This window comes from Xyrauchen texanus, chromosome 13 (assembly GCF_025860055.1).
Source record: "Xyrauchen texanus isolate HMW12.3.18 chromosome 13, RBS_HiC_50CHRs, whole genome shotgun sequence".
NCBI classification, from domain to species: Eukaryota; Metazoa; Chordata; class Actinopteri; order Cypriniformes; family Catostomidae; genus Xyrauchen; species Xyrauchen texanus.
Genome location: NC_068288.1, coordinates 34,058,381 through 34,085,712, shown reverse-complemented (window position 1 = coordinate 34,085,712; position 27,332 = coordinate 34,058,381). Strand labels below are relative to the sequence as shown.

Here is a 27,332-nt window from a genome sequence, read left to right as displayed (position 1 = left end):
ACAGTAAAAACGTAAAAGGTAATGTACAAAAATATCTAAGCATTGTTTTGTCAAACAAATATTGTAATTAATAAATTATACATTTACAACAACCTTACATTTTGAAAAATACCTTTGTCCTGAGAACATAATTCAACTTTTTGGTTAAGATTTACCTTCATTATATAGTCGACCCTTGCCAGGGTCGTTTGTTTATATGCCAGTGTGGTTTTATTGTATCCCACTCCTAAACTGTAACAACAATATGATGATTTTAAAATTGTACTTTAGAGGATAACATTCACAGAACAAATAGTAATATTTAAAACCAATAGACGATACAACTGGTAGAGAAAATACATTTTTGTGTATAGACTTTTGACTCAAAACATTCTAGTTAGAGAGATACAGCCCCTGTTACAACTAGCCCCAGTCTCCCCTACATAGATTTTACTTCTTTGTTGTGAACGTTTGATTTCAACATTGTTCTGAATGTACACTGGCAGCCAAAAGTTTGGAATAATGTACAGATTTTGCTCTCATGGATATAAATTAGTACTTTTATTCACCAAAGTGGCATTCAACTGATCACAATGTATAGTCAGGTCATTAATAACATGAAAAATTACTATTACAATTTGAAAAAAAAATTCAGAACTTCTTAAAATACTTCAAAGAGTTCTCATCAAAAGAAATCCTCCACGTGCAGCAATGACAGCTTTGCTGATCCTTGACATTCTAGCTGTCAGTTTGTCCAGATACTCAGGTGACATTTCACCTCACACTTCCTGTCACACTTGCCATAGATGTGGCTGTCTTGTCGGGCACTACTCACGCACCTTACAGTCTAGCTGATCCCACAAAAGCTCAATGGTGTTAAGATCCATAACACTCTTTTCCAATTATCTGTCGTTCAATGTCTGTTTCTTTACTACTCTAAACTTTTATTTTTGTTTTTCTTGTTTCAAAAGTGGCTTTTTCTTTGACAATTCTTCCCATAAGGCCTGCACCCCTGAGTTTTCTCTTTACTGTTGTACATGAAACTGTTGTGGAGCGGGTACAATACAATGAAGCTGTCTGCTGAGGACATGTGATGTGTCTATTTCTCAAACTAGGGACTCTGATGTTCTTATCCTCTTGTTTAGTTGTATCTGGGCCTTCCACATCTCTTTCTGTCCTTGTTAGAGCCAGTTGTCCTTTGTCTTTGAAGACTGTTGTGTACACCTTTGTATGAAATCTTCAGTTTTTGGGAAATTTCAAGCATTGTATAGCCTTAATTCCTCAAAACAATGATTGACTGACAAGTTTCTAGAGAAAGCTTTTTAGCCAATTGGTCTTATATTGACGTTAAGACATGCCAGTCTATTGCATACTGTGGCAACTCAAAAACAAACACAAAGACAATGTTAAGCTTCATTTAGCGAACCTAATAGCTTTCAACTGTGTTTTATATAATTGCAAGTGATTTTCTAGTACCAAATTAGCAATTTAGCATGATTTCTCAAGGAAAAGGTGTTGAATGATGGCTGCTGGAAATGGGGCCTGTCTAGATTTGATCAAAAAATTTATTTTTCAAATAGTGAAGGTGCTGTTTGTTACATCAGTAATGTCCTGACTATACTTTGTTATCAGCTGAATGCCACTTTGGTGAATTAAAGTACCATTTTCCTTCTGAAACAGCTACATCCGTACATTATTCCAAACTTTTGGCTGACAGTGTTTGTCATATGCATCACCTCATTTACAGAAGCGACTTCATACACCAGGAAATAAAAGAAAAATGGGAAGTTGAGGTTCCGTTGAGGTCTAAAAACACACACTGAACACATGCTTTCTTAAATCAAGAAATAGCTAACGAAAGTTTATTTCTTCCAGCAGACACACTGCTTGTACATTCAAGCACAATTGAGTCCTCATATTTCAGATTGTAATCCTGCAAGTTAACAGAATGTTAGCCTGTTGATACAGAATGGAAAAGTAATTTCTCATTATTAAATCACCCCGAGTGCAACGAGAATGCAGCTCTGTTTCTAGATAGAAATCGATCCAAATTATAAGTGCAAGTCATTGTCCAAATGACTTTGAAATAAATATACTCCAAACATGAAATTACAGCATGCAAATGTCACTCATTAGACTCACATCAAAAGTGGGCTTAGAATTGTGGGCCAACCTGTTCTCATCTCATCATCTCATTTATGAATAGAATAGAATCTGATGACCATAAGTTAAGCTTTCCCAATAATATATTTTATAGATATGGTTTAATATTCAGTATATCGCATTGTATAAGGAATTACACTTACAAATCTGTTTGTTAAAGGGAGTTCTGGCCACCATTTACTTGCATTGTATGGACCAACAGATCTGAAATATTCTTCTAAAAATGTTTGTTTGTGTTCTACAGAAGAAAAAGAGTCATACACATCTAGGATGGCATAAGGGTAAATGAGAGAAATGTCATTTTTGGGTGAACTATCCCTTTAAATTAAGCAGTATCTGGTTTAAAAATGTTCTGAGCAGTAAACTAAAAGAGAGCTGGAAGTGCTACAGTGTGATTTTTACAGCGTGTCCACGGCTCAACGAGGTCTTTGGAGGAAGATATTGGCACAAAATACATGTCTGAGAGTGAGCGTTTTGTTCCCTTGGCATTCCAAAAATATATCTGTTACGTCACGCCAACGCTCTTCGAGAGTTGAAAATGCATTCATTTTAGATGCTGAAAAACGGATATAACTGCAATGAGAAGATGGCACACCAATAACAGCTGATGCTACAGGACTGTGGCCTCCTCCATGGCGTTGACCCACCTAAAACACAACATCCGTAAAATCTTCATATTGTGGAATCAAACAAAGCACATTACATTAACATGCTATATCCGTACTGTGTGGAGACATACTGTAGAGGTGCCAGCACACTGGCATCCAAAACACAACAATGCTGGTATTTTCCGCAGGGTATGAGTGGATGAGTGTGTACATATGTATACCTCTGAGCAGTGTGACAATCCTGGGCTCTAAAAGTGTAGAAGAGAGTGCTTTTGCAGTACAGCTGAAACATACTGCTCTCTCCTTCAACCTCTGACCTCACAGAAAAACCCAATAGAGGGAGGGTCTCGCATGCAACCCTCTCCTTATGTCACAGAAAAAGACACAAAGAGACAGAGAGATATGGTTTAACTGCATGCTGCAAGTTGTGAGCACAAAAACTAAGACTGCGTGCATTACCTCAGGCTGTGGGTACGTATAGAGAACTTTGTCTTTTAGGAGGAACCACAGGTTTTTCCAACTTCTCTTGCTGTTTCTGCATCTCTGCAGGGTCCCACTCATCACGCCCTCGGACCCTGACACCTAGGGAACAGTACATGACATTGCATGTGGCCCCATTCTTGAGCCAAACTTAAAATGTATGAATGTCATTGCATTAGTTATAAAAATATCAAACCAAGTGGCATCTGTAAACAAATGATCCCAGAACTAGCTTCACTTTTTGTAGCCATTTTTCAATTACTTTTAACCAACTAATCTCAAGGGTATTGCAGTGGACGTATTCATTCATTTACCCTCCAGTTCCCACAGGTGCTTTTGCAGGTGTAGATCTTCGCATTAACTACTGACATGTTCCACTAAATCTGATAACCAGAAAGTGTCCAAATATGTATAATATAGCATTATACAATATATAGTAATTGAGAAAAAAAAAGTCTGAAGTGTACATACACTTAGGTTAAAGTCATTAAAACAAATTTTTTTAGCCACTCCACACATTTCATGTTAGCAAAGTATAGTTTTGGCAAGTCGTTTAGGACACCTACTTTGTGCATGACAAGTCATTTTTCCAACAATTGTTTCCAGACAGATTGTTTCACTTTTAGGGTGCTTTCACACCGGCAGTTTAGTTCGAAACAAAGCACGGTTTGCTTGAAAAATTGGTAATGTGAAAGCTGTCATGTGGACCTGGGTGTGCAACGCAGAACCAGACCGAGACTACCTGTAGGAGGTGGTCTGAGTTTGGTTGCAACTGAACTTTAGCGTGATTTGCGTGAATGTGAAAGCAACTCAGACTCAGGTGCACACTTGTTCAGGTAATAAAGTAACCTGCGCATGCATTTTAGCCGATGACAACATCATTAGTTTCGACAACACGCGAGGATTCACACATTCCTGAAAGTCCCAAAAAAGTAAATGCCACCACAATGACATACAAGTACAATCAAATCTATAAATACTGTCTGTCCATCTGTCTATACACCTTATAAATACTATATATAAATACTATTATAGGTTATAAATATAGGGTATACTAGGAGATGACAGTGGCGATAACTTCACCTTGATCACGAGCATGAGTAAGCATGCAGTGTAAACAAAGATGCAAATTAATTCCTTGCAATCAGCTGTCTCCTCAAAAAACGCAGTTCGCGAGCAGCAGTAAGCCGCCTTCCCCTGGACATCTGACGAGTTACGCCATGAAGCGCCCATATACGCAGTTGTCATTCACTCTGCTGTGCATAATGGCACCAAAAAAAACAAAAAGTATGATGAGTCGCTTTGTGTTCACTATGCGTGTTTGTGATGATGTAAGATGTACGCAAATGGACCGGGGTTCGATAGAATCAAGTGAGCGTGAAACCAGACCAACACTGCGTGGGGCACCGGGAACATTCACACTAGGAATTGGACTACAGCATTTGTGCCCAGTGTGAAAGCCCCCTAAGATAACTGTGCCTATAAGCAGCTTGTAAAATTCCAGTAAATTATGTCAAACCATTAGACAATTAGCTTCTGATAAGAGGTGTACTGAATTGGAGGTGTACCTGTGGATGTATTTTAAGGCCTATCTTCAAACTCAGTGACTCTTTGCTTGACATAATGGGAAAATCAAAAGAAATCAGCCAAAACCTCAGAAAAAATTGTGGACGGTTTATCCTTGGGAGCAATTTCCAAATGCCTGAAAGTACCACGTTCATCTGTACAAACAATATTACGCAATTATAAACACCATGGGACCACGCAGCAATCACAGTGCTCAGGAAGGAGATGCATTCTGTCTCCTAGAGATGAGCGTAGTTTGGTGCTAAAAGTGCAAATCAGGTAGACAAGTATCTATATCAACAGTAAAATTAGTCCTATCGACATAACCTGAAAGGCTGCTCAGCAAGGAAGAAGCCACTGCTCCAAAACTACTATAAAAAAGCCAGACTACAGTTTGCAAGTGCACATTGGGAAAAATATCTTACTTTTTGGAGAAATGTCCTCTGGTCTAATTAAAAAAATATTTGTGGGGGTGCTTTGCTGCAGGAAGGACTGGTGCACTTCACAAAATAGATGGCATCATGAGGAAGGAAAATTATGTGGATCTCAAGACATCAGCCAGGAAGATAATGCTTGGTTGCAAATGGGTCTTCCAAATGGACAATGACCACAAGCATACCTCCAAAGTTGTGGCAAAATGGCTTAAGGACAACAAATTCAAGGTATTGGAGAGGCCATTACAAAGCCCTGACCTCATTCCGAAATTTGTGGGCAGAACTGAGAAAGCGTGTGCTTGAGCAAGAAGGCCTACAAACCTGACACAGTTACACCAGTTCTGTCTGAAGGAATGGGCCAAAATTCCAGCAACTTATTGTGAGAAGCTTGTGGAAGGCTCCCCAAAACGTTTGACCCAAGATAAAAAATGTAAAGGCAGTGCTACCAAATACTAACAAAGTGGATGTTAATTTCTGACCCACTGGGAATGTGATGGAAAAAAAATACCTGAAATAAATCATTCTATCTATTATTATTCTGACATTTCACATTCTTAAAATAGTGATCCTAAGTGACCTAAGACAGGGAATGTTTTCTACGATTCAATGCTAATGTGCATTCAAAGGAGGGAGAAGGAGGTGGTTATCACAAAATAAACCCAGATAATCAGTCAGGGTGATTATCTTGTGCGATAATGACCGGCTTACTTTACAGTTTCCCGCTAATTACATGGCTACCTACCAAACATATAAATAAATGGGCATGAAATATCAATTTGCATTAAAATTATTTTATTAGTATTTAGATCGAAGTCTCTAGAAACAGCTGAATTCTGAGTTCTCTTGGTGCTTACGTATATAGCAAAAATGAACATCTGACTGCTCATTATCTCCCTTATTACAAGACTACTTGCCAGTTAAATAAATAGACAAGAAACATTTATTTGAGTTTAAATAATTGTATTTAATTAATTAGACATCGTAGAGTGATACGAGAAGTAGGAATGATACTCGCAATACCCGGATTACCGGTCTGATTTCACTATTCCCGGATGTGCAGTTGTTATTCAGAAATATCAGACCACTAGATGGTGTGATTGACCAATTAGAATAAAGTATTCCAGAGAGCCATGTAATAATTCATTATAATATTTATATATAATAATATTATAAATGGTCAAATGCATGGTAAAAACAAACAGCTCAGATCTATGTTAGCACAATGTATAAAAAGATCCACTGAGAGCTAAATTGATATTTAGTCCAGATGCATATTAAAACCGAGACACAGAGAGACCTGAATGGAAGGGTTTACCTGGTTAAAAGACAGCTGGCCTTTGCGGCTCTTCCACAGACTGGATGGATGAATGTTTTGAAACACAGCAGAGAGTGGCCGACTGGAGCTCTCCGTTATAGTGGCAACATCTTTTAAACAAATCCAGCAGACGATGAGAAATCTTCATGTTGTAGGAAAAGAACTTGCATGTATTTTTAAAGCAAAGATCATGAGCTTCTGAACATGTAAGTAATAACACAACCTCATAAAGCTATAAGAAACTGATGCACACATTACATGGCCAAAAGTACATGCTTTGGTTATTTCAGATACACCCATTAATAACAGGTCAAATATACAGTCTTATATTCTCATAAGACAAACAATTAAATGTTCAGCAAGCACATACAATTATAGTGTTCAGATGTCCATATACTTTTGACCATGTAGTGTATTATGTAAGAAAGTTACAATAGATTTTACAGTGCAATTGTTTAAAAAAAATATCAGAGATATATGGTTGTACCATGCTTACGAAGCTCAGTGTAACATTGATCACACACTTTGGCCCGTCTGTTCTTCATGTATTTAAGGGGGAACTTCTTCCTGCAACAATCTCTGCAAACAACCTATAACCAACACAAAACCATTTTAGCCATAAACAATTTAAAAGAGCTTATAAGAAGTTATCTATGCGTGTGTGTTTCAAGTGTCTCTGTCTTTGTACCTTGCCACAGGCATGGCAGTGATGTCGTCTATTTGTGAGGCTAAAATGAGAGGGACAGTTCATGCAAACTGTCACCTGAGAGACGCACAAAAGTGGAGGAGCATTCTCGCCAAGACAAACCTCTGGCACCCCTAAGAACTAAAGCACAAGACATGTGCAAAGGAAAAAAGTATGATAACAGCTTAAGTTTGTAAAACAAACAACATCAAATATAAATACTTGGCAACATTGTCACACTGACACATTATCAAGACTCATTTATTGTTTAACACGATATATTTGAAGCGTCCTCACCTCAAGACAGTCCACTGGGACTTCTGGTGCTGGGCCAAGGTCCAGCAACGTCCGATTCAGTGTAAAAAACCAACTGTCTCGTTCGATGCAGGAGCTGCACGCAGGAACACATGCATCAGTCACATTGCATACAGACTGACAAATGGGAAGGACGTGTGAGTTAGTGTGCATATATCCCTTACCTGGCAGTCAAAGTGATGCTTATGTCTTTCACATCAATTTTCAATACATTCTGAGCATTCTCTATCATTGGCTTGCTGACCTGAAAGACAATAATCGAGGGATTTTAATCATTATAATTTATTAGAATTATAAATGGTCTCTTGTGCATTCAATTTGGACATTAGTATTAAGCCTAACAGGCCTAGGGTGTTTCTAAGAAGAACCATCATGCTTGAATAAACAATGAATGTGTCAATGGATGGTGTAGGTCCTACCTCCATCCCTGCCAGTGGTAATGTGTTGATGAGTCTATATTTGCCATCTTGCTGAGGATATGTGTAGAGCATAATGTCATTCATCTAAAATGTAAAAAATTGAAGGCTTGTTACATGTAATACATTTTAAATATGAGCACAATTAATACCTTCGAAACGATAAAGCTGTGCAACCACAATTTACTCCATAATTCATTAGGGATTTTTGAATGCTTTTTGTAATCATTTCTACCACAAGAGGGCAATGTGACATAAGGTCTTCTTTACCACACACTAGCGTAGCTCTACAAATAAACACTTGCACACAGCAAGCACACAAAGCCTTTTTTTTTCACTCAGACAACAACCACATGCACACATTTTGGCAACAGTACAGCATGTGTCATAAGGCATTGGCAACCACCACGTTTAATTTAAAGACCATTATTTCAGCACACTCTCTCAATTCCATGTCTTGTCCAAGAACATCACTGCTCATTAATGGTAATGTAATAATTTTGAAACATATGTATAAAATAATGCCCACTTACATTAGATGAGGACTTAAGTCATATTAGTATAACCTTATAAAAGCTGTTTTATTCTACTTGGGGGAGGGTGCCAATATGGAGGCTGCTATTTCAGAATCACGTGACCAGCTGAATACTACTCGCTTAATCTCAATAACTGTCTTTATATTGGACACTTTCACTCTTGGATTAAATTAGTCTCTGCGGCTGATTGTGAATAGTGAATTTCTACAATGCCATCTGTAACTGAAAACAATTGATTTTGAATGATGCTGCATCCACACCAATAGGTGTCAGTGTAAGTACAAGAAGACACAAACAAAAGGTTACTGAGTGCACCTTTAAACAAGAATGTGGTGAATACCAAACCAATTAAATAACTAAAAGCTGAAGTGTTTAATATCTGCGCCACTAGCACCATCAAACAGAACTGCAAAAATAAACATTGTATTCAAACAGCTTTCCAGAAATGTGTTCTGTTGATCTAACAAACAGGCAGTCCTACCCCCAACTCACACCATTGTTTTGTCGGGCTGGACGGGTCACTCAAACAACATTTTCATAGATCTATAGAGACACAGGGCAAGCACAGTGCTAAAATAGCCATGAAGTTTTGGTATTCTTGCGCCTTATGAAATGTTAGTCTCAGCCTCAGAGGGCACAACAGTCAAAAGTCTGTTAATGGATAGTCTAATGCATTGACAAACAAAATAACAAGAGCTTTCTCAAAACAGTAAGCTCCAATATGATGCAAATTCCAGGAGCCAACTGGAAAACAGAATCCTATTGATACTGTTGGAACTAGCTGGTGTATTTGCAAAGGTTTGCAAGGTCAATGCCATCTTTGAGGAATCTGAAAGAGTTTATTTCTACACTGGTCTGATTCTAAACTTTTGGCCACTAGTATAAATGAGATTTGAGTGCAACACTCTCACTGCACAGCTATCCATTTGGCTAAGAACTCTACAATATTCCTGTCACCCCCTGTTCTGTTATCTCAACACATCCCTCTGCCCCCGTTCCCACAGGCTAATTCTGGGGTGAGAGCAGCATGGAAAAACCATAGCACATGTAGAGACATAAACACACACACAGAAAAACATTCTGCCAGGAAACACTACAAACACACACACACACACACACACACACACACACACACACACATGTTGTGTTTCCATGTTTTATGGGGACTTTCCATAGACATAATGGTTTTTATACTGTACAAACTTTATATTCTATCCCCTAAACCTAACCCTACCCCTAAACCTAAACCTCACAGAAAACTTTCTGCATTTTTACATTTTCAGAAAACATAATTTAGTATGATTTATAAGCTGTTTTCCTCATGGGGACCGACAAAATGTCCCCACAAGGTCAAAAATTTCGGGTTTTACTATCCTTATGGGGACATTTGGTCCCCACAAAGTGATAAATACACACACACACACACACACACACACACACACACACACACACACACACACACACACACACACACACACACACAAAGAGACATTACAGACTATGCAGAAAGAAAGCATATTTGTCTCTTCTAGACTCAACAGCTCAGCTCTCACAATCTCATCATACCAAATAACAATTATATACAATATGAAACCAAATTACTTGTACCAGAAAAAGGTGACGGGGCTGCTTGCACTTCCTGCTGACCTTCATGAGGGTACCTTCTTTCACAAAAATCTAGGGCACAGACCGATAAAGATTTTCACCATTACAGCAACTGTTTTATCTATTAATCATAAAATTATTTAACAGATTTTAATTGAATTACTCACCCTTCCAGGCTGTAGGAGATCCATCAGACCTAGAACACTGTGTTCAATATAGACCAATAGCAAAAGATCTGCCTGAAAGTGAGAGAGCGTTAAGATGATTAAAATCGTTAACTCATGAGTTTGACGCAAGTGGAGACTGATTTGTGAGTCTTTTTGACTGATTAATTAAAAAGAACTAGCTTATAAGATTCATTTGTTTGTGAACTGGACCACAATAGTGATCAGTGTGTTTACTGCTGCATGCAACCAGTAAGGACAGAAACATTTAAAGATGTAGAGATTGTCAGAAGAGTGTCAGATTGTCAGAGTATTTTTGTAATGTAAAAAAACCTGGCAGAAATATGGAGATGTTTAAGTACCACTAAGGCAACCAAACTTCATGAAAACCATTTTGGTTTCAGTCTCTTTTAAAAAACTGGAAGTTTCCCAACCCTACACACACAGTGTGCTTTGGTTACACATATTTTATGTACCCTAGATGCTCTGTAAGCATATTAAGCCAACACACACTCAAACATACTCACTCCGTACTGGAGGCTGTCATTGACATGATAAGCAACATCTGAGACCACTGCCAAAGCATCTGAGGTGAAATGGAAGAGTAACATAGAAAGAGATAGAGAGGGACAGGTGTAAATCAACAAGAAAAGATACAATATATAATATGCATAGCACCTATATCAGACATATAGAGTACACCCTCCCATACAACCGATACTGTACACAATGCCCAAATGATGCATGAAAGACCTGTTTAAGAAGATAAGTGAAAATGCATGATGGGGCTTAGTTTGCCAAGGTTCTATCTAGGATCTGAGATATGCTGCTGCTTAAACAAATCAATACACACACTGAGAGAGCAGATCTTATTAGGATTGACTGATGCTGGAGTACAAAACATAATGACAACCATGTTATTGATGGCAGTGCAAACAAACCACTCTTAGGTATAGTAACTACAGTAGTTAACAAACCACAATATTAAGCTTAATTATGTTGGTGTAAAGGGATAAATGGAAAGGAGGAGGCGAGAACCGGCTTGACAATATAAAAAATATTTTAATGTTAAACGGAAACCAAAAGACACAAACACACACACATAGGACGGGCAGCTGCCCATAAACGTTCTCTCTCTGTTGCACCACCGTCTGCAGATGGTCTTTATCCCTCTCGGGGGCTTGATTAGCCTGATAAGAGGCCATGTGTGTAAAATCACGACCCGGCCCCGCCCTCCGCCCTGTCACAGTTGGCTTGACAAAAGCCAACATACTGTTATTCTACAGACTTTGTTTAGGGTTTTTCCAGAATCCCTAAACCAAGACCAAAATTATCAATTGTAACTCCTCCTTGAGCTTCCAAGCAACATTTACCAAGCTCGGTACAGATCTTCAAACTGTTTGGACTCGTGTTGCTATATATTTTCTAACTGATTTAGATCCATTGAAAAACCGACTCCACCTTTGGTTTCCTTTCACCATAACCTCCGTTCCCTCTCACCCTCTCGCCTTTCCACTGATGTCTCTTCCTCTCTTCCCACAATAAATGTATTTTCCATGCTTGATGTAAACACTGCCACAGACACACTTAGCTCTACTTTAACAACCTGTCTAGACAACATCTGTCCTCTCTCGTCTAGACCAGCACGTACTACACCACCCAGCCCCTGGCTGTCTGACATCCTTCATGAACATCGGACTGATCTCAGGGCAGCTGAGAGGAGATGGCGGAAATCTAAAGATCCAGCTAATCTCGGTAAATATCAGCTTCTGCTTGCAACTTTTTCAGATAACGTTAAAACTGCAAAAACTTCATATTACCAGACCAAGATCAACAGCACCACAGACACTCGTAGCTTGTTTAGAACATTCAACACACCTCTCTGCCCTCCCCCTCCACCACATCACTGACAGCAGATATCTTCGCCACATTCTTCACTAATAAGGATACAGCCATCAGCAATACATTCACGGCACCACACCCTGTCAAACACCTGGCTCCAGTATGCAACTCTTCTTTCTCTATGTTCTCTCCTTTAACTGACACTGAGGTCTCTAAACTCCTCCTCTCCAACCACCCCACAACCTGTTCCCTTGACCCCATTCCATCACACCTTCTCCAGGCCATCTCTCCGTCCATCCTACCGGCACACATAATTAACACATCCCTTCTTGCAGGCACTTTTCCCACTACATTTAAGCAGGCTCGAGTAACCCCACTGCTGAAAAAACCTGCACTTAACCCCACACAGATTGAACACTACAGACCAGTCTCTCTCATCCCATTCATGGCAAAAACACTTGAAAGGGCAGTTTTCAATCAGATCTCCGCCTATCTCTCACAGAACAAGCTGCTGGATGACAATCAGTCAGGCTTCAAAAGTGGACACTCCACTGAGACTGCCCTGCTGTCTGTCACTGAGTCGCTGAGACAGGTGAAAGCTGAATCCAGATCATCCATTCTGATTCTGCTGGACCTTTCTGCTGCCTTTGACACAGTCAACCATCAGATCCTACTCTCCACCCTCTCTAAACTGGGCATCACTGGAACTGTGCTTGACTGGTTCAACTCTTATCTCTCAGAAAGGTCCTTTGAGGTAGCCTGGAGAGGGGAGGTATCCAAGCCACATCAGTTACTTACTGGGGTACCTCAGGGATCAGTGCTTGGGCCACTTCTATTCTCCATATACACAACATCACTGGGACCCATCATCCAGTCACATGGTTTCTCTTACCACTGCTATGCTGATGACACGCAACTCTACTTGTCTTTCCAGACCAACGACACCACAGTGACCGCTCGAATCGCTGCCTGTCTGGCAGACATCTCAGCCTGGATGAAGGAACACCACCTTCAACTCAACCCAGCCAAGACCGAACTCCTTGTCTTTCCAGCCAACCCTGCTGTTGAACACAGCATCACCGTGCAGCTGGGTCCTTCCAAAACGGTCAGAAATCTAGGGGTAACCATTGATGATGAGCTAAATTTCACAGAACACATTTCAAAGACTGCAAGATCATGTAGATTTACACTCTACAATATCAGAAAGATAAGACCCTTCCTCTCTATACATGCCACACAACTGCTCGTTCAGTCACTTGTCATAACTAGACTGGACTACTGTAACGCTCTCATTGCAGGCCTTCCTGCATGTGCTATTAGACCTCTCCAAATGATCCAGAATGCAGCAGCACGTCTGGTCTTTAATGAACCTAAGAGAGCACATGATACACCACTCTTTGTCTCTCTCCACTGGCTGCCGGTTCAGGCACGTACTAAATTCAAGGCCCTGATGCTGGCATACATAACAGTCACTGGGTCTGCTCCAGCACACCTAAAAACATTTATGCAGAGCTACGTTCCCACCAGAAGCCTGCGGTCGGCTAAGGAACGTCGCCTTGTCATACCAAAACAAAGAGGCACAAAAGCACTTTCCCGGACTTTCAGTTTCATCATACCACGGTGGTGGAATGACCTTCCCAACTCAATCCGGGAAGCTAACTCACTCTCTATCTTCAAAAAACAGCTAAAAACACATATTTTCCAAAAGCACTTAAAAAATGTATTTACATTTCTTGTTGCACTTAAATCTGTTGTATACTATTCTGATGATAGTGAAACTTTGTAATATGGCACTTTTCGTACCACTGTCTCCTTAAGATGCTTTGTTTATGTTTTCCTCTTTTGTAAGTCGCTTTGGATAAAAGCGTCTGCCAAATGTATAAATGTAAATGTAAATGTGATTTGAATAATGCTTTTCGCACAGTGGAAATCCGAAAAATCCCATAGACTTATGATGAGAGAATGTTAAAACAGGCCAACTGAAAACTTATTCTGTCAAAAAAGTCAAATGTAAATAACCACACACAAATACAAATCAATCCAATACAAATCTATACACCTGGTTTTATCCAGGTGTAGATGGTTTCAACTGAAGGTGATTTATAGATGGTTTTATCTGAAGGTCTCCCATCCACCTGTCTGTCTATCCTTTGAAAACTTTCAGGCAAAGGCATTGTGAAGCCTACATCAATGTTTGTCTTGACAAACTTTACTTATCTAGTTACAATTATGCCACATTTGTTAGGAATGCAGACGAGGGCAGACGAGGAGTGGGGATCTAATTGCGGGTTCTTTATTATTAATCAGAGTGAGGACAAAACAAACAGGAACAAATGAAACATCCACGGTGGGAAAACAAAACCAAAACACGAAAAAACATCAAAAGAATAAACAGGCTGGGGAAACATCCACGACAGGCAAAGGTAACATAGAAACATCTGAAACATTAACATTCAGTGAAAGATACACATTCAACATCTACAAACATCAACGAACGACAAGGGATAGAGGAACAAACAGGGTTTAAATACACAGACACAGGATGATCACAAACGACAATCAGGTGCGAACAATAACAGAGTGATGAGGGCCGGGAATCATGGGAGTTGTAGTGGAACACGGGGCAGACAACGGGATCGTGACAACATTATTGGCAGTTCATATTATTTTAATTAATATCTGGCATTCTGAAATATATGAATGCCATTTGTAGTGTTTGTGAATAAGCAGTGAAGAGTGAATTATATAAACAATGGAAAGCAGTAAAGCAGTTTCCTTAAAATTGATAAAAACAAGATTAGGTACCAAATGGCGTCCTCATTACAGCAAGACACAGAGATAAGGGCTAAAACTGAGTTTGCTGATAAGATGCTTTTGTCTATCGATGATGCTACACTTTACCTTGTGTATCTTGGAATTCTCTGGAGTCTGGTGAGAGATTATTCAGGTATTCTGTTAATATACAGCAAATATACAGGAAGATTAAAGGTCAGGGACTGGGTTGATCTTGGCGTAGAATCTGTATGCAATTGCATGCTATTAGTTAAAATCATAGGATATGGTTAACACTGAATGAAACACATTTATAGGTAATGTGGTAGAGCTGTTGATCACCTGTTAGCAGCATTCGGTATTGTAGGATGCGCACAATGACCTGCAGCAAGTGCTTTTTCAAGGTTGCCACATCTGGTAACTGAGATACAAACACATACTATGAAATGTGCAGAACACAGAAATGTGCATAAATAAAACTATATACACTCAAACACTGTACTTCCAAATATACGCCAGCTGAGTAAACACATTCTCACATAATCATATGAGCACCTTAAAACAGACACTCAAATCACACAGTGCACACATAAAACACTTTGAACAGTAGTTCTCAACCATTTTTAGCAGTGGATAGTTGATGGATTGTATCCAATACGAAGCAGAAAAAAAACGAAAACATAATAACTCCCTTACTGTGCTTTGCATTTGTTCCACATAATTCACTTTTTCATCATAATGGCTGATGTAAGAGGAGAAGATGGAAAAACTTGTCTTCTTTGCCAAGATGATTTCAGCAATTCCTTCATTCTGATCCCTGATTAATTTAGTCAAATGGAGAAAGATTTATGAAATGAAAGATGGACATATTTTGGACATGTATGTCTGTATTAATTTGTGAACGAGTGACTTACCATTCCTTGATGCAGGCCTCCAGTAGTGTGTGTATATCTTGGTGGAGGGTACAAATATCAGGTATCTCTGTCCACAGTGTACTCAGCCTCTCATCCGCTTCAACAGTCTATAGAGAAAAAGACATACAAAGAGCTCAGTATTCAATCCTCATGAGCTTAAACTCACTTAAACTCACCCTTACCTCAAACACTCAGTTATAGCTGTACTTTTAACTTACAAATTGTATTTAGCTAGTTATGTCAGAGTCGTAGCCTTGTGGGCAGTGCTCTGACATATGGTGTGGTAGCATCTCGGGCGACTCAAGGTAAAGTTCCGGCTCAAGGTCCTTTACCGGTCCCGTTACTGCTTTTCTCCCCTGTCATTTCCTGTCTACCTCTCCACTAATTCCTTTTTAGTAAAGGCCAATAAATGAATCAATAAAAATTAGATAGCCTTTTTCTTGCAAGATTTGTCTGATTTGCTATTTTCATTTAAGCTTTCATCTTAAAAAAGATCAGTCATCAAAACTCAAATACCTTTAGGGGAAAATGTATAATACAACCACAGACCAGACACTTTGTCTGGAAATTAAGCTAACTGAATTATGAATATATGAATAAACCTACCTCAAAGAGAAGTTGTAAAGTCTTAACATGCCTTAAAAGAAAGAAAAAGAAAAGAATCATGTTGATAATCATTTATTCAACTGCTGATTGTTTTTCACTGGTGAAAGTAGTTTGTGGCACTATACTATTTTTTCTTGTTGTGTTCTTTTGCAAGACGTACTGTGCTTCACTGTCCAAAAGCTCTTTAGCACTGTAGAATGCCCTTGAGCAGCTGACAGCCTGAAACAGAATGGCAATTGACAATAATAATTAAAGGGATAGTTCACCCAATATTAAAACTTTGTCATAATTTTCACTCCCTAATAATGTTCCTGTCATTTGAGGCTGTCATAAGCCTAACATCTCCTATTGTATTCCACAGAAGAACAACACAGAGAAACACTCCAAAAACAAACATACAGCTCACCAGTTTGTCAGATGTCTTTGTCCTTTTCTCTCTTGTACAAGCCACACCTACAGACACACCCACTGTTCCATCTGGCCTCACATTCGGAGAACAGAAAGTGTAGGTACTTGAAATGCAGAAAATGTAGAATCAAAATATACACAAAACAGACCATTAAAGGTGCACCCAATGTGTAATCAACACATGCACAAAAAATACAACTTATATCCTTTCTTTGTTATTCCCCATGTAAGGGTACATAGCTTTTATATGCTATTTGTTTACATACAAATTAAGAGGGTGATGATCCTACAAATGTAGGAAATAAAATACATTTACTGGAGAAATTAAGCAAACATTCAGCAGTTTGCCACAAACTGAAAAAGATGCATATCATCTAATTTGATGATATCTGAACATCTGTTCATATGAATGTGAATTTTATTGTCTGGTTTGACTAATTAACCTATGGCAATAGGGTAAATAATATATATATAATACAACAACTTGGATAGAAATGCCTTCATGGAGAGCCTAGTTCCTCGAAAATAAAACTTATGAAACACAATTGTTTGAATCTACAGTAACTCTGAGATTTATATGAACTATTCATATACTATAAACTGTTTATGACTAGAAAGATTTATACCTATCTGTCTCTTGCTCAGAAGACTGACTTTTGCCATGGAAGCCTGGTAGACTGCTCATATCCACATAACCATCAGTGTCACTGGTTGAACTCTGATTTCGTTGACTCTCAATGATGGGGTTCAATAGGCGAATCTGCACATTCTCATAGTGAGTAGAAGCATTTTGAACATTCTCGTATTCCGATGAGTCAGGATTGGTAGATGAAAAAGATCGAGATTTAGAAAGGGGTAGGGGCTCAAAGTGGGAATGTAACAAATTATTGGGCACTATAGAACTGGAGCTGGAAGTTAAATTAGTATTAAGGGTTAAGTTAAGTTCCTGTTTATGCCTATTTTTTGGGAAAATAAAGGAAGAGCGGGATGTTGGTTGTGTGCAATCTGGGGTCCTCATTAACTCAGGGCTGCCCATGCTATGCCTGATTAAATCCAAGTTTTTGCATAACACTTGTGGACTCGACTCAGAGGAGGACCTGGAGGAAATTGAGCGATTATCCATCATGCTTTTCCGTTCAGATTTCCTGAGGAATCGTAATGGCAGTAGGTAACGTTTAAACCCAAAATCAGGTTTCTTGCAAGAGGAAGTCATTTTGTTGGTCAGGGATGGTGAACTTTTTCTTATTGGTCGTTTAGTGATGGAAGCTAGTTCAAAAGGGGGTGGTATATCCACTCTAGTCACTTTAGCTAAGTCTGTTGAGATGTGGACGCCTTGTGAAAGACATCCTAAAGAACCAGTTAGTGCGAGCTGACCATTTTCAAGGAAACATTGATCTGGATAGAAGGAGTGTGGGTGTAGCAAAAGCCGGGCATTTCCTGTTGCTGGGCTACTAATTAGGTCAAGTTTCTTACTGGGGGTTTCCACAGATATAGAGCGAGTCATAAAGTACTTCCTGTTCTGAAGAAGGTCATTTGCTTGGATGTTTGGCTCTGTCTCTTCATACACATGTTCTTCTGTAAGACCAGTTACATTTTCAGTTGTCATACTCTTTGGAACAACTTCTTGCCCAATGCTCTCCTCAACTTCATATGATAGTAAACTTTGGCATTTGGTTTCAGATTGCTGTTGAATAAGTGAGAGGGCACTGAAGAGGTCAGGGATTAGGATGGTCTGATCATTCTCAGGGTGATCTAGCTCCACTGAATCTTTGTTACAGTAATTATGATTTGCATCTGCTACATCCTCATAGTCTAAGACTGTCTCAGCTCCTGAGACAAAGAATGGCTGGGATAGAGAAGATGAGGAACTCAAGAAACAGGGCTGATCAGACCGAAAGAGGGTTTCACATCCACCATCCGATGTGGGACAGTCTGGAGAGTCACTGGGTGACAAGAGATTGAGTGAAGAACTTTTGTCAGACAAATTATGATCTTCTAGTTTCTCACATTGCTCTTTTTTCTTCTGCATTTCATTATCCTCTACCTCAAGGACAGATGAAGACAGATCAGAACTATCTGATAAGGGATTGTCTGGAGCCTCAATTGCTACCAGGAGATATTGTGAAAAACTTTTGCCTGACAAATGATTATCTCCTTGTTCCTCAATGTTTTCTATTTCCTCCTGCATTTCATCATCCTCTTCCTCATCGGAAGTTGAAGACAATTCAGAACTGTCCAATACCTCCTCCATTGTGAGCATCGTTATATCTCCGCTGATGTTCTCTTCTGTCTCTATAATTTGTGAAGGTTCTGTTTGTTCAAATAGGTCACACTCAGAAAGTCCATCTTTGTCTGCCAATGCCTCGCCTGCATCACAACTGTATTGAAATATCCCATCTGGGTCTTCTTCATTTGAAAACATTGTGCTTGTAATCATACTATTGGGGGACATTCCATTTGGATATAATCCTTCAATAAAAGATTTTACATAGATTATATCGTCAATTAGCACTGCATTAGTGTATGCATTTTGTCCGTATATTGTATTAGAGGATAATTTAACAACACTGGAACTTTTATGTGATGATGATACGCCATTTTTTGTCAATCCCAATGCTATATTACCTACTTCCTTTAAGTGTATATGCTCTGCCACTCTGTTACTATTTACCACTCTCTTACTGCATGAATTAGAGTGAAGGTCCATTGACTCGCCGCCTCCTAAATCCTCCACCAAATCTAAGTCAATTCCCTGTGCCAACTCATCCCCACATCCTAACTCATCCCCCTGTTCCACAATAACATCCTGTTCTGTCTCATCTGTTTGGACTGTCCTCTTCTCTTGTAACTCCTCCTGGTCCAGCACTATTGTTCTATACATTTTCGTCATTTGATGTCTTACATTTGAGGGTTTAAGTGTTCTGTCAGGGTGGAGCATATTGAAATAAATGTTAGAAGTATGATGATGCTGGGGAAATTTTCTAGGATTGGGTGCAATTGCTTGTTTGAGGTCCTGATTAGGCATAGGTGGCTGACGTTGCCTCTGAACAGATGAACAGCCTGAAAGTGTGTCCTGGGGCCTGGGGGATGCTCCTGAAACTCTGAAACACAATGTGAAACATAAAAGCTGCTTTGAAAAGGTGTGTTGTGAAAAGCGCTATCCAAAAGAATGACTTGACTTGTCTTTCATGTTGGTGAAACCATTTTTTCTCCCCTTTTTCTCCCATAATTTGAATGCCCAATTCCCAATGCGCTCTAAGTCCTCGTGGTGGCATAGTGACTCTAAATCCCGTAAATTTTATTGCGGTCACAGATCCAAAAATAATAAGCATGAATCAAAATAATAAGTGTGAATCAAAAAATAATACGTGCAGATCAAAATAATAAGCACAGATTAAAAATAACAAGCATGAATCAAAAATATATAAACATTTAAAATAAAATAAAAAACAACAGAAAAATTAAAGCAAAGTCATCAGAATTGCAATAAAATCACATTTCCCTGTTTTTAGTGCTCTCTAACAATTTTACTCATATTTTCATTATTTTTTTGTATGCTTACCTTTTCAAACAAACTCCAAAAGCAAATTACTGTTTTTAATTTCCAAAGTGCAACCACTGAGGCCAAAATTATCTAACGATGATCTTACATGATCAAGATCAACATTGAAGATCTAATGGGATGATGTCTAGCCACCAAAAGGTCTTACTGAACGCAGTAAATATTGAATATTCCATATTATTTACTGTACGTGGACTAATAATTTCAGCAGTAATTTAGTAATATTTCAATTTATTCTATACCACAGATATTAAGTTACAATAATTTTAATTTGCTTTACCTTAACACACATTATTACAATATAAAATACAATACAATACAATATAATGCTTAAAATATGCTTTAAAGAAACTGGAGTATAACTCATATCCATCATTGAAATCTGCTACTCTAAAGAATCACATGGTTGCTTACTTTGTGATGTCATGGTAAATAACATTTTTAATCAACATTAAGAATCGCGATTACAATATCAACGACAATTATGATTTTTATTATAATCGTGCAGCCCTGAATGATTGGCTAGATGAGGAGCTGTCGATCAAGAAATAGTGGATCAATAGGGATGCAAAACGCCCCCTGATTTACATGAAACTCTACTCACAAGTATAGGAAAACCAAGCGTAGAACTTGGAAATAAAAGAAAAATACAGTGTAAGCATATGAAAATGAAAATATGATTTTGTTTGCAATTCTGATGACTGCTTTTATTTTGGGTTTGTTTTTTTGCAGCATATTTTAAACGTGTTTGTATATTTTTTATTCATGCTTGAAATTTTTTTATCTGCGCTAATTATTTTTATCTGCACTTTTTATTTCTTTTTGTGCTTATTATTTTTTACCTGCACTTTTTTTTAGTAACGCTTATTATATAGATTCACATTTATTATTTTTGTATATGTGACCGCAATACATTTGAAGTGATTTTGATCCATAGAGGACGAATCTCAGTTGCCTCTGTGTCTGAAATCGTCAATCCGCACATCTTATCACATGGCTTGTTCGGGGCGTTACTGCAGAGACATAGTGCCTGTGGAGGCTTCTGCAGCATCCACGCACAATTCACCAAGCGCCCCACCAAGAGCGAACTACATTATAGCGACCACAAGGAAGTTACCCCATGGGACTCTACCCTCCCAAGCAACCGGGCCAATTTGGTTGGTTGGGAGACCTGGCTGGAGTCACTCAGCATGCCCTGGTTTCCAACTCTAGACTTCTCCTTTTAAGATGTTAAAGTGGTTCAACTAATAAAAGTATTAAATGCCTGTCTGGTCAATTCAGAAAATTGTATTAATTTATTAGCTATTTACTATTTCAAACAGGGTGCTTCTTTGATACAGCATTTACATTTCCTCAGTACCTCAGTTAAACTGTTTATATTAGAGGCTAATAAATATGCATAATTCTGAGCCCTTTGCTACAGTAGGCCTATTTAAAACAAGCAAAGAATATTTTAATAATTCAAAACATAAAGATGTTTCCTGGTTTGTGCAAAAAGTTAATGAATTTCAATGTCTTCCATTTAGGACTTTATGCATTTTAACGCAAAATACTGAAGGCAGTTTAAATAGGAAACATTATCGACACAAATACAATTAACCATTTAAATTTATGATTAATTAAATAATATATCGTAGTTCTTAATGGTTTATGTATCCTATTGCCTAACATTGTATAATGTACTACAAACCACCTTTAGGAGCATCCAGGATCTTTCCAAACAATTAAAACTCTAATAAAAGCGAAAAACTTAAGACCTGATAGCCCGCTACATCGTTTTAACGCTGTACATTGTTTTTATTGCACATATCTGTACTTTCATAAATTCACATTTGGCATACACACATAAAAAGCTGCTCTGAATCACGTTATCATACTGTTTGAAGTGTGATATTGACATATTTGAAAACTCACCTGCACTCTGATCATCATTTGTGTATCTGAGACACGCGCATCAAATCTTTCGCGCACAATGGGATCGTAATCCAGGACGAATTTACAAGGGATTATAACACGAGATTATTACAATCACAGCATACCACATTCTCTAACTACATCTTGCTGTAATAGCATTTCAGATGACAGCGGCGCTCAGGGCACACCCAAACACACAGAGACGAGACTTTGCCTTGTCTGTGTCCTCTCTGGCACTTCCTGAGGAAAGGGCGTTGAGACAAGAAGTAAAAACAGGGACTTGCTCTCAAATTAATGCAGAAGTTTAGTGGTTAAAAAGTTACATAAAACGACAGGATACTTTAAGTCCAAGTTTGTTCAGGCCGACAGATCTGAGGTAGATGAGCGACTCAATTAAGTGAATTAGCCCACATCTCAGACAGATTTATCAAACGACCATCACACTTACTATATATAAAATAAAAACAATGCATAATCAAAATACATATTAAATATATTGGTTGTGATGTTAAACTGTTCGATGGCCACATGACCTTTAAAGGTGAACGAAAAAAGCTCTCTCTGCTTAAAGGAATAGTTCACCCAAAAATAAATAAATATCTGGTCATTCCCAAGATGTGTTTACTTTCTTCTGTAGAACACAAATTAAGATTTTTAGAAGAATATCTCAGCTCTGTAGGTCTAAACAATAAAAGTGAATGGGTGCCAAAATGTTGATGCTCCAAAAAGCACATAAAGGCATCATAAAAGTAATCTGTTTTAATCCACATCTTCAGAAGTGATATGATGGGTGTGGTTGAGAAACTGATCAATATTTATAGGGATAGTTCACCCAAAATTTTTAATTCTCTCATTATTTACTCACCCTCATGATATCACAGGTGTGTATGACTTTCTTTCTTCACCAGAACACATTTGAAGAAAAATAGAAAAATATCTTAGCTCAGTAGGTCCTTCAAATGCAAGCATATTTCATATGGAGATTTTCAGTCAGCATAAACAGCATCAATACAACTCCAGCGGTTAATGTCTACTAAAGTGTTAAGATCACTTTTGGGGCAAAAAATATCAATATTTAAGTATTTTACAACTTAAACAACTTAAATACACAAAGAGCATGAATTTTGGTCTAAAATCTAGATTAGATCTGTGAAAGTATACAAAAACACAGCAACAGGATTAGAAAAGAAATACTGTACATTGTTTTCATCAGCACAATTACAGTAAATCTTCTTTTTCCTCTCTGCTATCTTCTCATGTCAAGATCAAACTGATTAAAACTCTAAAGTTCAGATGTCAGTGTTCGACTTTTTTCCATGCAGGCTGACACACTGAAGGTACAGGCTAAACCTGAATCCCTTTGAATCATTTGGATTCAATTAAAATATTAATCGGCAAACATTTAGCATACACAATAAAAGGTTTAAACGTTTAAGATACATTTTATTACACTATAATCAATACCTGTAATCACTATCTGTTCCTTGCATTTGTATTTGTATTTTCATCTGGCTCATCTAAACAGTATATTAGAAAAGGTGATAGTTAAATCTGTGACTGTTATTTTTACATTTTTGATTAATAGTAGGAAGCAAGGGTGAGTCTAGCCCCTTTTTAGGGGTGCTTCAGCACCCCTAAAAAGGAGCTCAGCACCCCTAAAACTTGGAGTAAGAAATGTTGTTATTCTACAATTTTTGTTCGTCTTTGACAAGGTTAAATAATGTCCAAAACATACTCCGTAGTTTGTGGTTTAAAATGTATGTGTTAAGGATGAAAATGAAAACACCCCCGCTTAGCAAATGGTGTCATCCTCTTCTCTTCTTCTACTTCTCCTCTGTACATGCACCGCTCACCACGACCGTCATCCAGCGCGAAACACACGCAGAGGGAGAACCCGTTATGTAGTGTTGTGAATGAACTAAGTTGCTCCAAAGCTGTGTCTCACACTTCTTTCCTTTTACCTAGAGTTGTTCCGATTCCGAAACCATATCGGTGAGTACTGGAGTCAGTATCCTGAATCACCATGGTACACCTATAATAAGTGTTAATTTTCGGACTATTTTAGTCCAGCGGGTCGCCGCCGCTGTGGAGTAGCACAGGACCTGGGTGACTCGTCCATAGTCTTAAACGGAGAGAAGTAGCGCCGGTTACAATGTTCTTCCGCAAGACGCATGCAGTTCTGTTTATTAACTGCTAGAGCGTGAAACAAAAACAGCAGCGCGACAAATAAACTGCGTACCTGTGTAGTGCGTACGTGTGTCTCTGTTGTTAAAGTTTATCGTTAATTTGATACTCATTTTATCAATCGGGAGTCATGTAAACATGACATCACGTGCGTCTTTTCTGGTCAGTCGTCATGGAAACATGAAGCCCTGGCGTTTGGACCAGAGTAAAACAAACATATCACTGTATACCACCATTATGTGTGAAAACACTCACTGTGGCTTATTAAATGAATTGTTATTCATTCCTAGATTTATATCTGTTATTTTTCAGTTGTGGCTGACTATCGAACTAGACAATAAAATAAAGTTTAATGTTTTTCTTTTGCTGTATTTATTCATTCCTCACACACAGAGGATTTAACCTGAACCAGGCTTAACTCCTGAACTCCTAGCATTACTCTCTCTCTCTCTCTCTCTCTCTCTCTCTCTCTCTCTCTCTCTCTCTCTCTGTGCGTGTGTGTGTGTGTGTGTGTGGCCTGCCAGTGAGCAATGGACATACAACAGTTCTTTAAAAGAAAAAAGACAGATTCAGGTGAGAGACTAGGGACAGTCCATAATGACCTCTGTCTTGTTTTTTTTTTTTTTTTTTGTTCTTCTGAAAAGTGTTAAGCTAAAGTAACAGATAATGCAAAACAGCTAACTGTTATTATATCAAATTACTTATCTAGGCAATCCCCTGCTTTTATTTTTTTAATTTATTTCAAACCAACAATGGAGAATACAGCTTCTTTACAGCTAAAGTTTCTAAGCCCAATAATAATAATAATAAAGACATTTAAAATGGCACGCCTCTGTGTGCCTTTTGATCATATCCTTAGAATCTGTAAATGGTCTCCATACAAATTTTGTGACATGACAAACTGACCTCAACTCTCCTGCCTACAATATATTTGTGTATGATTGTCAGTGCCAAGGGAAAGAGAGGGAGATGGAGAAGGAGAAAGGGAGAGCATGCAGGAAGAACCAGGTGAGGAAACAACAACAATAAATTGACATATAGTGAATAGTGGCAAGCAAAACAGTAACTACTCATACTCCTATACTAACTTATTGGCATTAAGTAGCCTATATTACATTTACTTTTTGTAACATTATTTTACCCGACATTTTTTCATAATAAAGGAGGAGGAAAACAACAGGGAGAGTCCATAAGGGATGAGAGGGAATTGACTAGTGAAAGAAATGAAGAGACAGAGGGAGTGCAACATAGAGACCTCCAAGCCAAAGCAGCAGAGACAGAAGAGAGCTGTTCAGACTTAGTGGATAAGGACACTGGTCCTAAACAGTTAAAGCTGTCTCAATACTCAGTTTGGTACACTAAAAAGAGCCTTTCAAGAACCATTTTTTGTAAATAATTTACAGAAGATGAATTACATTTTGTTGTCCAAGTACCTGTTACTTTGTTCAATGACAATAAAGTTGAATCTAATCTAACCAATCTGATGACTGTTGATACAAAAGGAGGCACATGGAGTTAACGGTCAGGAAAAGCAGCTGAGTGAAGAAGGTTTTGTGTTTATTACAGGGGGCTGTCTGTGTGAACTCTCACAATTAAGCTGGTGCTCTGAAAAGGTCTAAAAAAAAAAGAAAAATAAATCTGGATTTTGGAGTTAGTTGAACCAATGTTAAAATGATAAAGTTATTTTTCAATAGACATATTTTTAGTTTTTGTGTGAAAAGAGGGTGGGTGGTGGCAGTGGGGCTCATTGGGTGCTCAGCACCCCTAAAGCTCTGACCCTAGAATCGCCCCTGGTAGGAAGTAATTTCTAAAGGCTTAAATAAGGCCATGATCTCCAACTGCTCTACAAAAATATCCTTCCTTCCTAAAACTAGACAAAGTTCAGACTGGGTCACAGTCCAGAGAGTTTGTATGGGCATTCAATTCTCCATGTGTTTGTGTATGTACAATGAAAGAGGAAACAACCTACGTCAAACCATAAGAATATTTTAATCTCAATGAAATCTGAAATTAATTAATCTGATACTTCTATTGTGTATTAACAATAATTCTATGGCAGAACTTCAATGGGTTCCATGTGTGCTGCACTCCCATGGTTTACGAAGCAGACAAGGCTTTGGATATATATTGTTTAGTGATATTATTGGGGATATTATCTCCTCTGGATATTGGAACATTAGGAGGTGGTTTATCCTACTGGCACACAAAGGATCTTTATAGTGCAAGGCTCACCCTATAGTTCATAGTTATCATGCTGAGGAAGCATTTTGTGAATTTGCTCTGTGCATTAGATGACAGATTTGGCATGTTTCACCTACTGAGACCATATTCATTCAGCATTTCCATTCATCAGCAAACTACATTTTCTACACATTGATGCAAATATGGTATACACAGAAATACAGACAAAAATCATTGTTCATAGTTTGAACAAAGAAGGAAAAACAAACACCACACTTCAGTTAATGCAGTAAATGCTGAGCTTGATAAAGAAGGTTGAGTGATTACTATGATGGAATCTATTATATAGTGTTAGTCTATCTGATCATACATTAGCATGTGTTCATTCTTACTGTAAATGCAAACATGTGAATACATGTACCGTACATACTCTACTTTGTTTAGCAGAGCATGTTGATTCCAGGACACAGTGGTTGATGTCAATTTATAGATATTGTATTTAACTTAATATAACAGCTTTCAAATATTTCATGAGACAAAATGTTTGTCTGAGGTTATGTCCTTGGTAGAGCACACTAATGATGCATGAACCCGACAATTATGTAATCGTCATGTAAGATTCATCTTTTTAGTCTCCTCAAGTACATACACAAGTAACTGAAACACTTTCTCATAAAGGGAAG

At 38.2% G+C, this 27,332-nt stretch overlaps 1 protein-coding gene across 5 annotated transcripts; it reads right to left on the bottom strand.

Moving 5' to 3' along the window:
• Nucleotides 1–1,470: 1,470 nt before the first annotated feature.
• On the bottom strand, nucleotides 1,471–22,461 carry LOC127653676 (FYVE, RhoGEF and PH domain-containing protein 5-like). 5 transcript variants are annotated; one of them, XM_052140448.1, is made up of 21 exons: nucleotides 22,285–22,461; nucleotides 17,435–19,909; nucleotides 16,807–16,912; nucleotides 16,561–16,619; nucleotides 16,401–16,431; nucleotides 15,795–15,901; nucleotides 15,577–15,697; nucleotides 15,223–15,301; nucleotides 15,010–15,060; nucleotides 10,794–10,852; nucleotides 10,270–10,341; nucleotides 10,100–10,174; nucleotides 7,965–8,048; nucleotides 7,710–7,789; nucleotides 7,528–7,621; nucleotides 7,234–7,371; nucleotides 7,033–7,135; nucleotides 6,546–6,655; nucleotides 3,210–3,332; nucleotides 2,972–3,114; nucleotides 1,471–2,789 (listed from the first exon to the last, which is right to left on the bottom strand). In XM_052140448.1, the coding sequence occupies exons 2-21, from the start codon at nucleotides 19,831–19,833 to the stop codon at nucleotides 2,753–2,755; spliced, it is 4,071 nt and encodes a 1,356-aa protein (XP_051996408.1). In that variant the 5' UTR covers nucleotides 19,834–19,909; nucleotides 22,285–22,461; the 3' UTR covers nucleotides 1,471–2,752. The 5 variants fall into 5 exon arrangements, with proteins under 5 accessions (XP_051996408.1, XP_051996409.1, XP_051996406.1 ...); XM_052140449.1 differs by having other exon boundaries at nucleotides 10,106–10,174; XM_052140446.1 differs by having other exon boundaries at nucleotides 1,471–3,114.
• Between the last annotated feature and the right edge of the window lie 4,871 nt (nucleotides 22,462–27,332).

Bases quoted from the DNA above. Each gene is read 5' to 3' on its own strand.
- LOC127653676 (XM_052140446.1), bottom strand. From the start codon at position 19,833: ATGCCTAATCAGGACCTCAAACAAGCAATTGCACCCAATCCTAGAAAA. The intron at 10,853-15,009 runs GTAAAGTGTAGC...ATTTCACCTCAG, and splicing joins AGAATTCCAAGATACACAAG to ATGCTTTGGCAGTGGTCTCA. The intron at 3,115-3,209 runs GTAATGCACGCA...CTGTGACATAAG, and splicing joins ATACGTACCCACAGCCTGAG to GAGAGGGTTGCATGCGAGAC.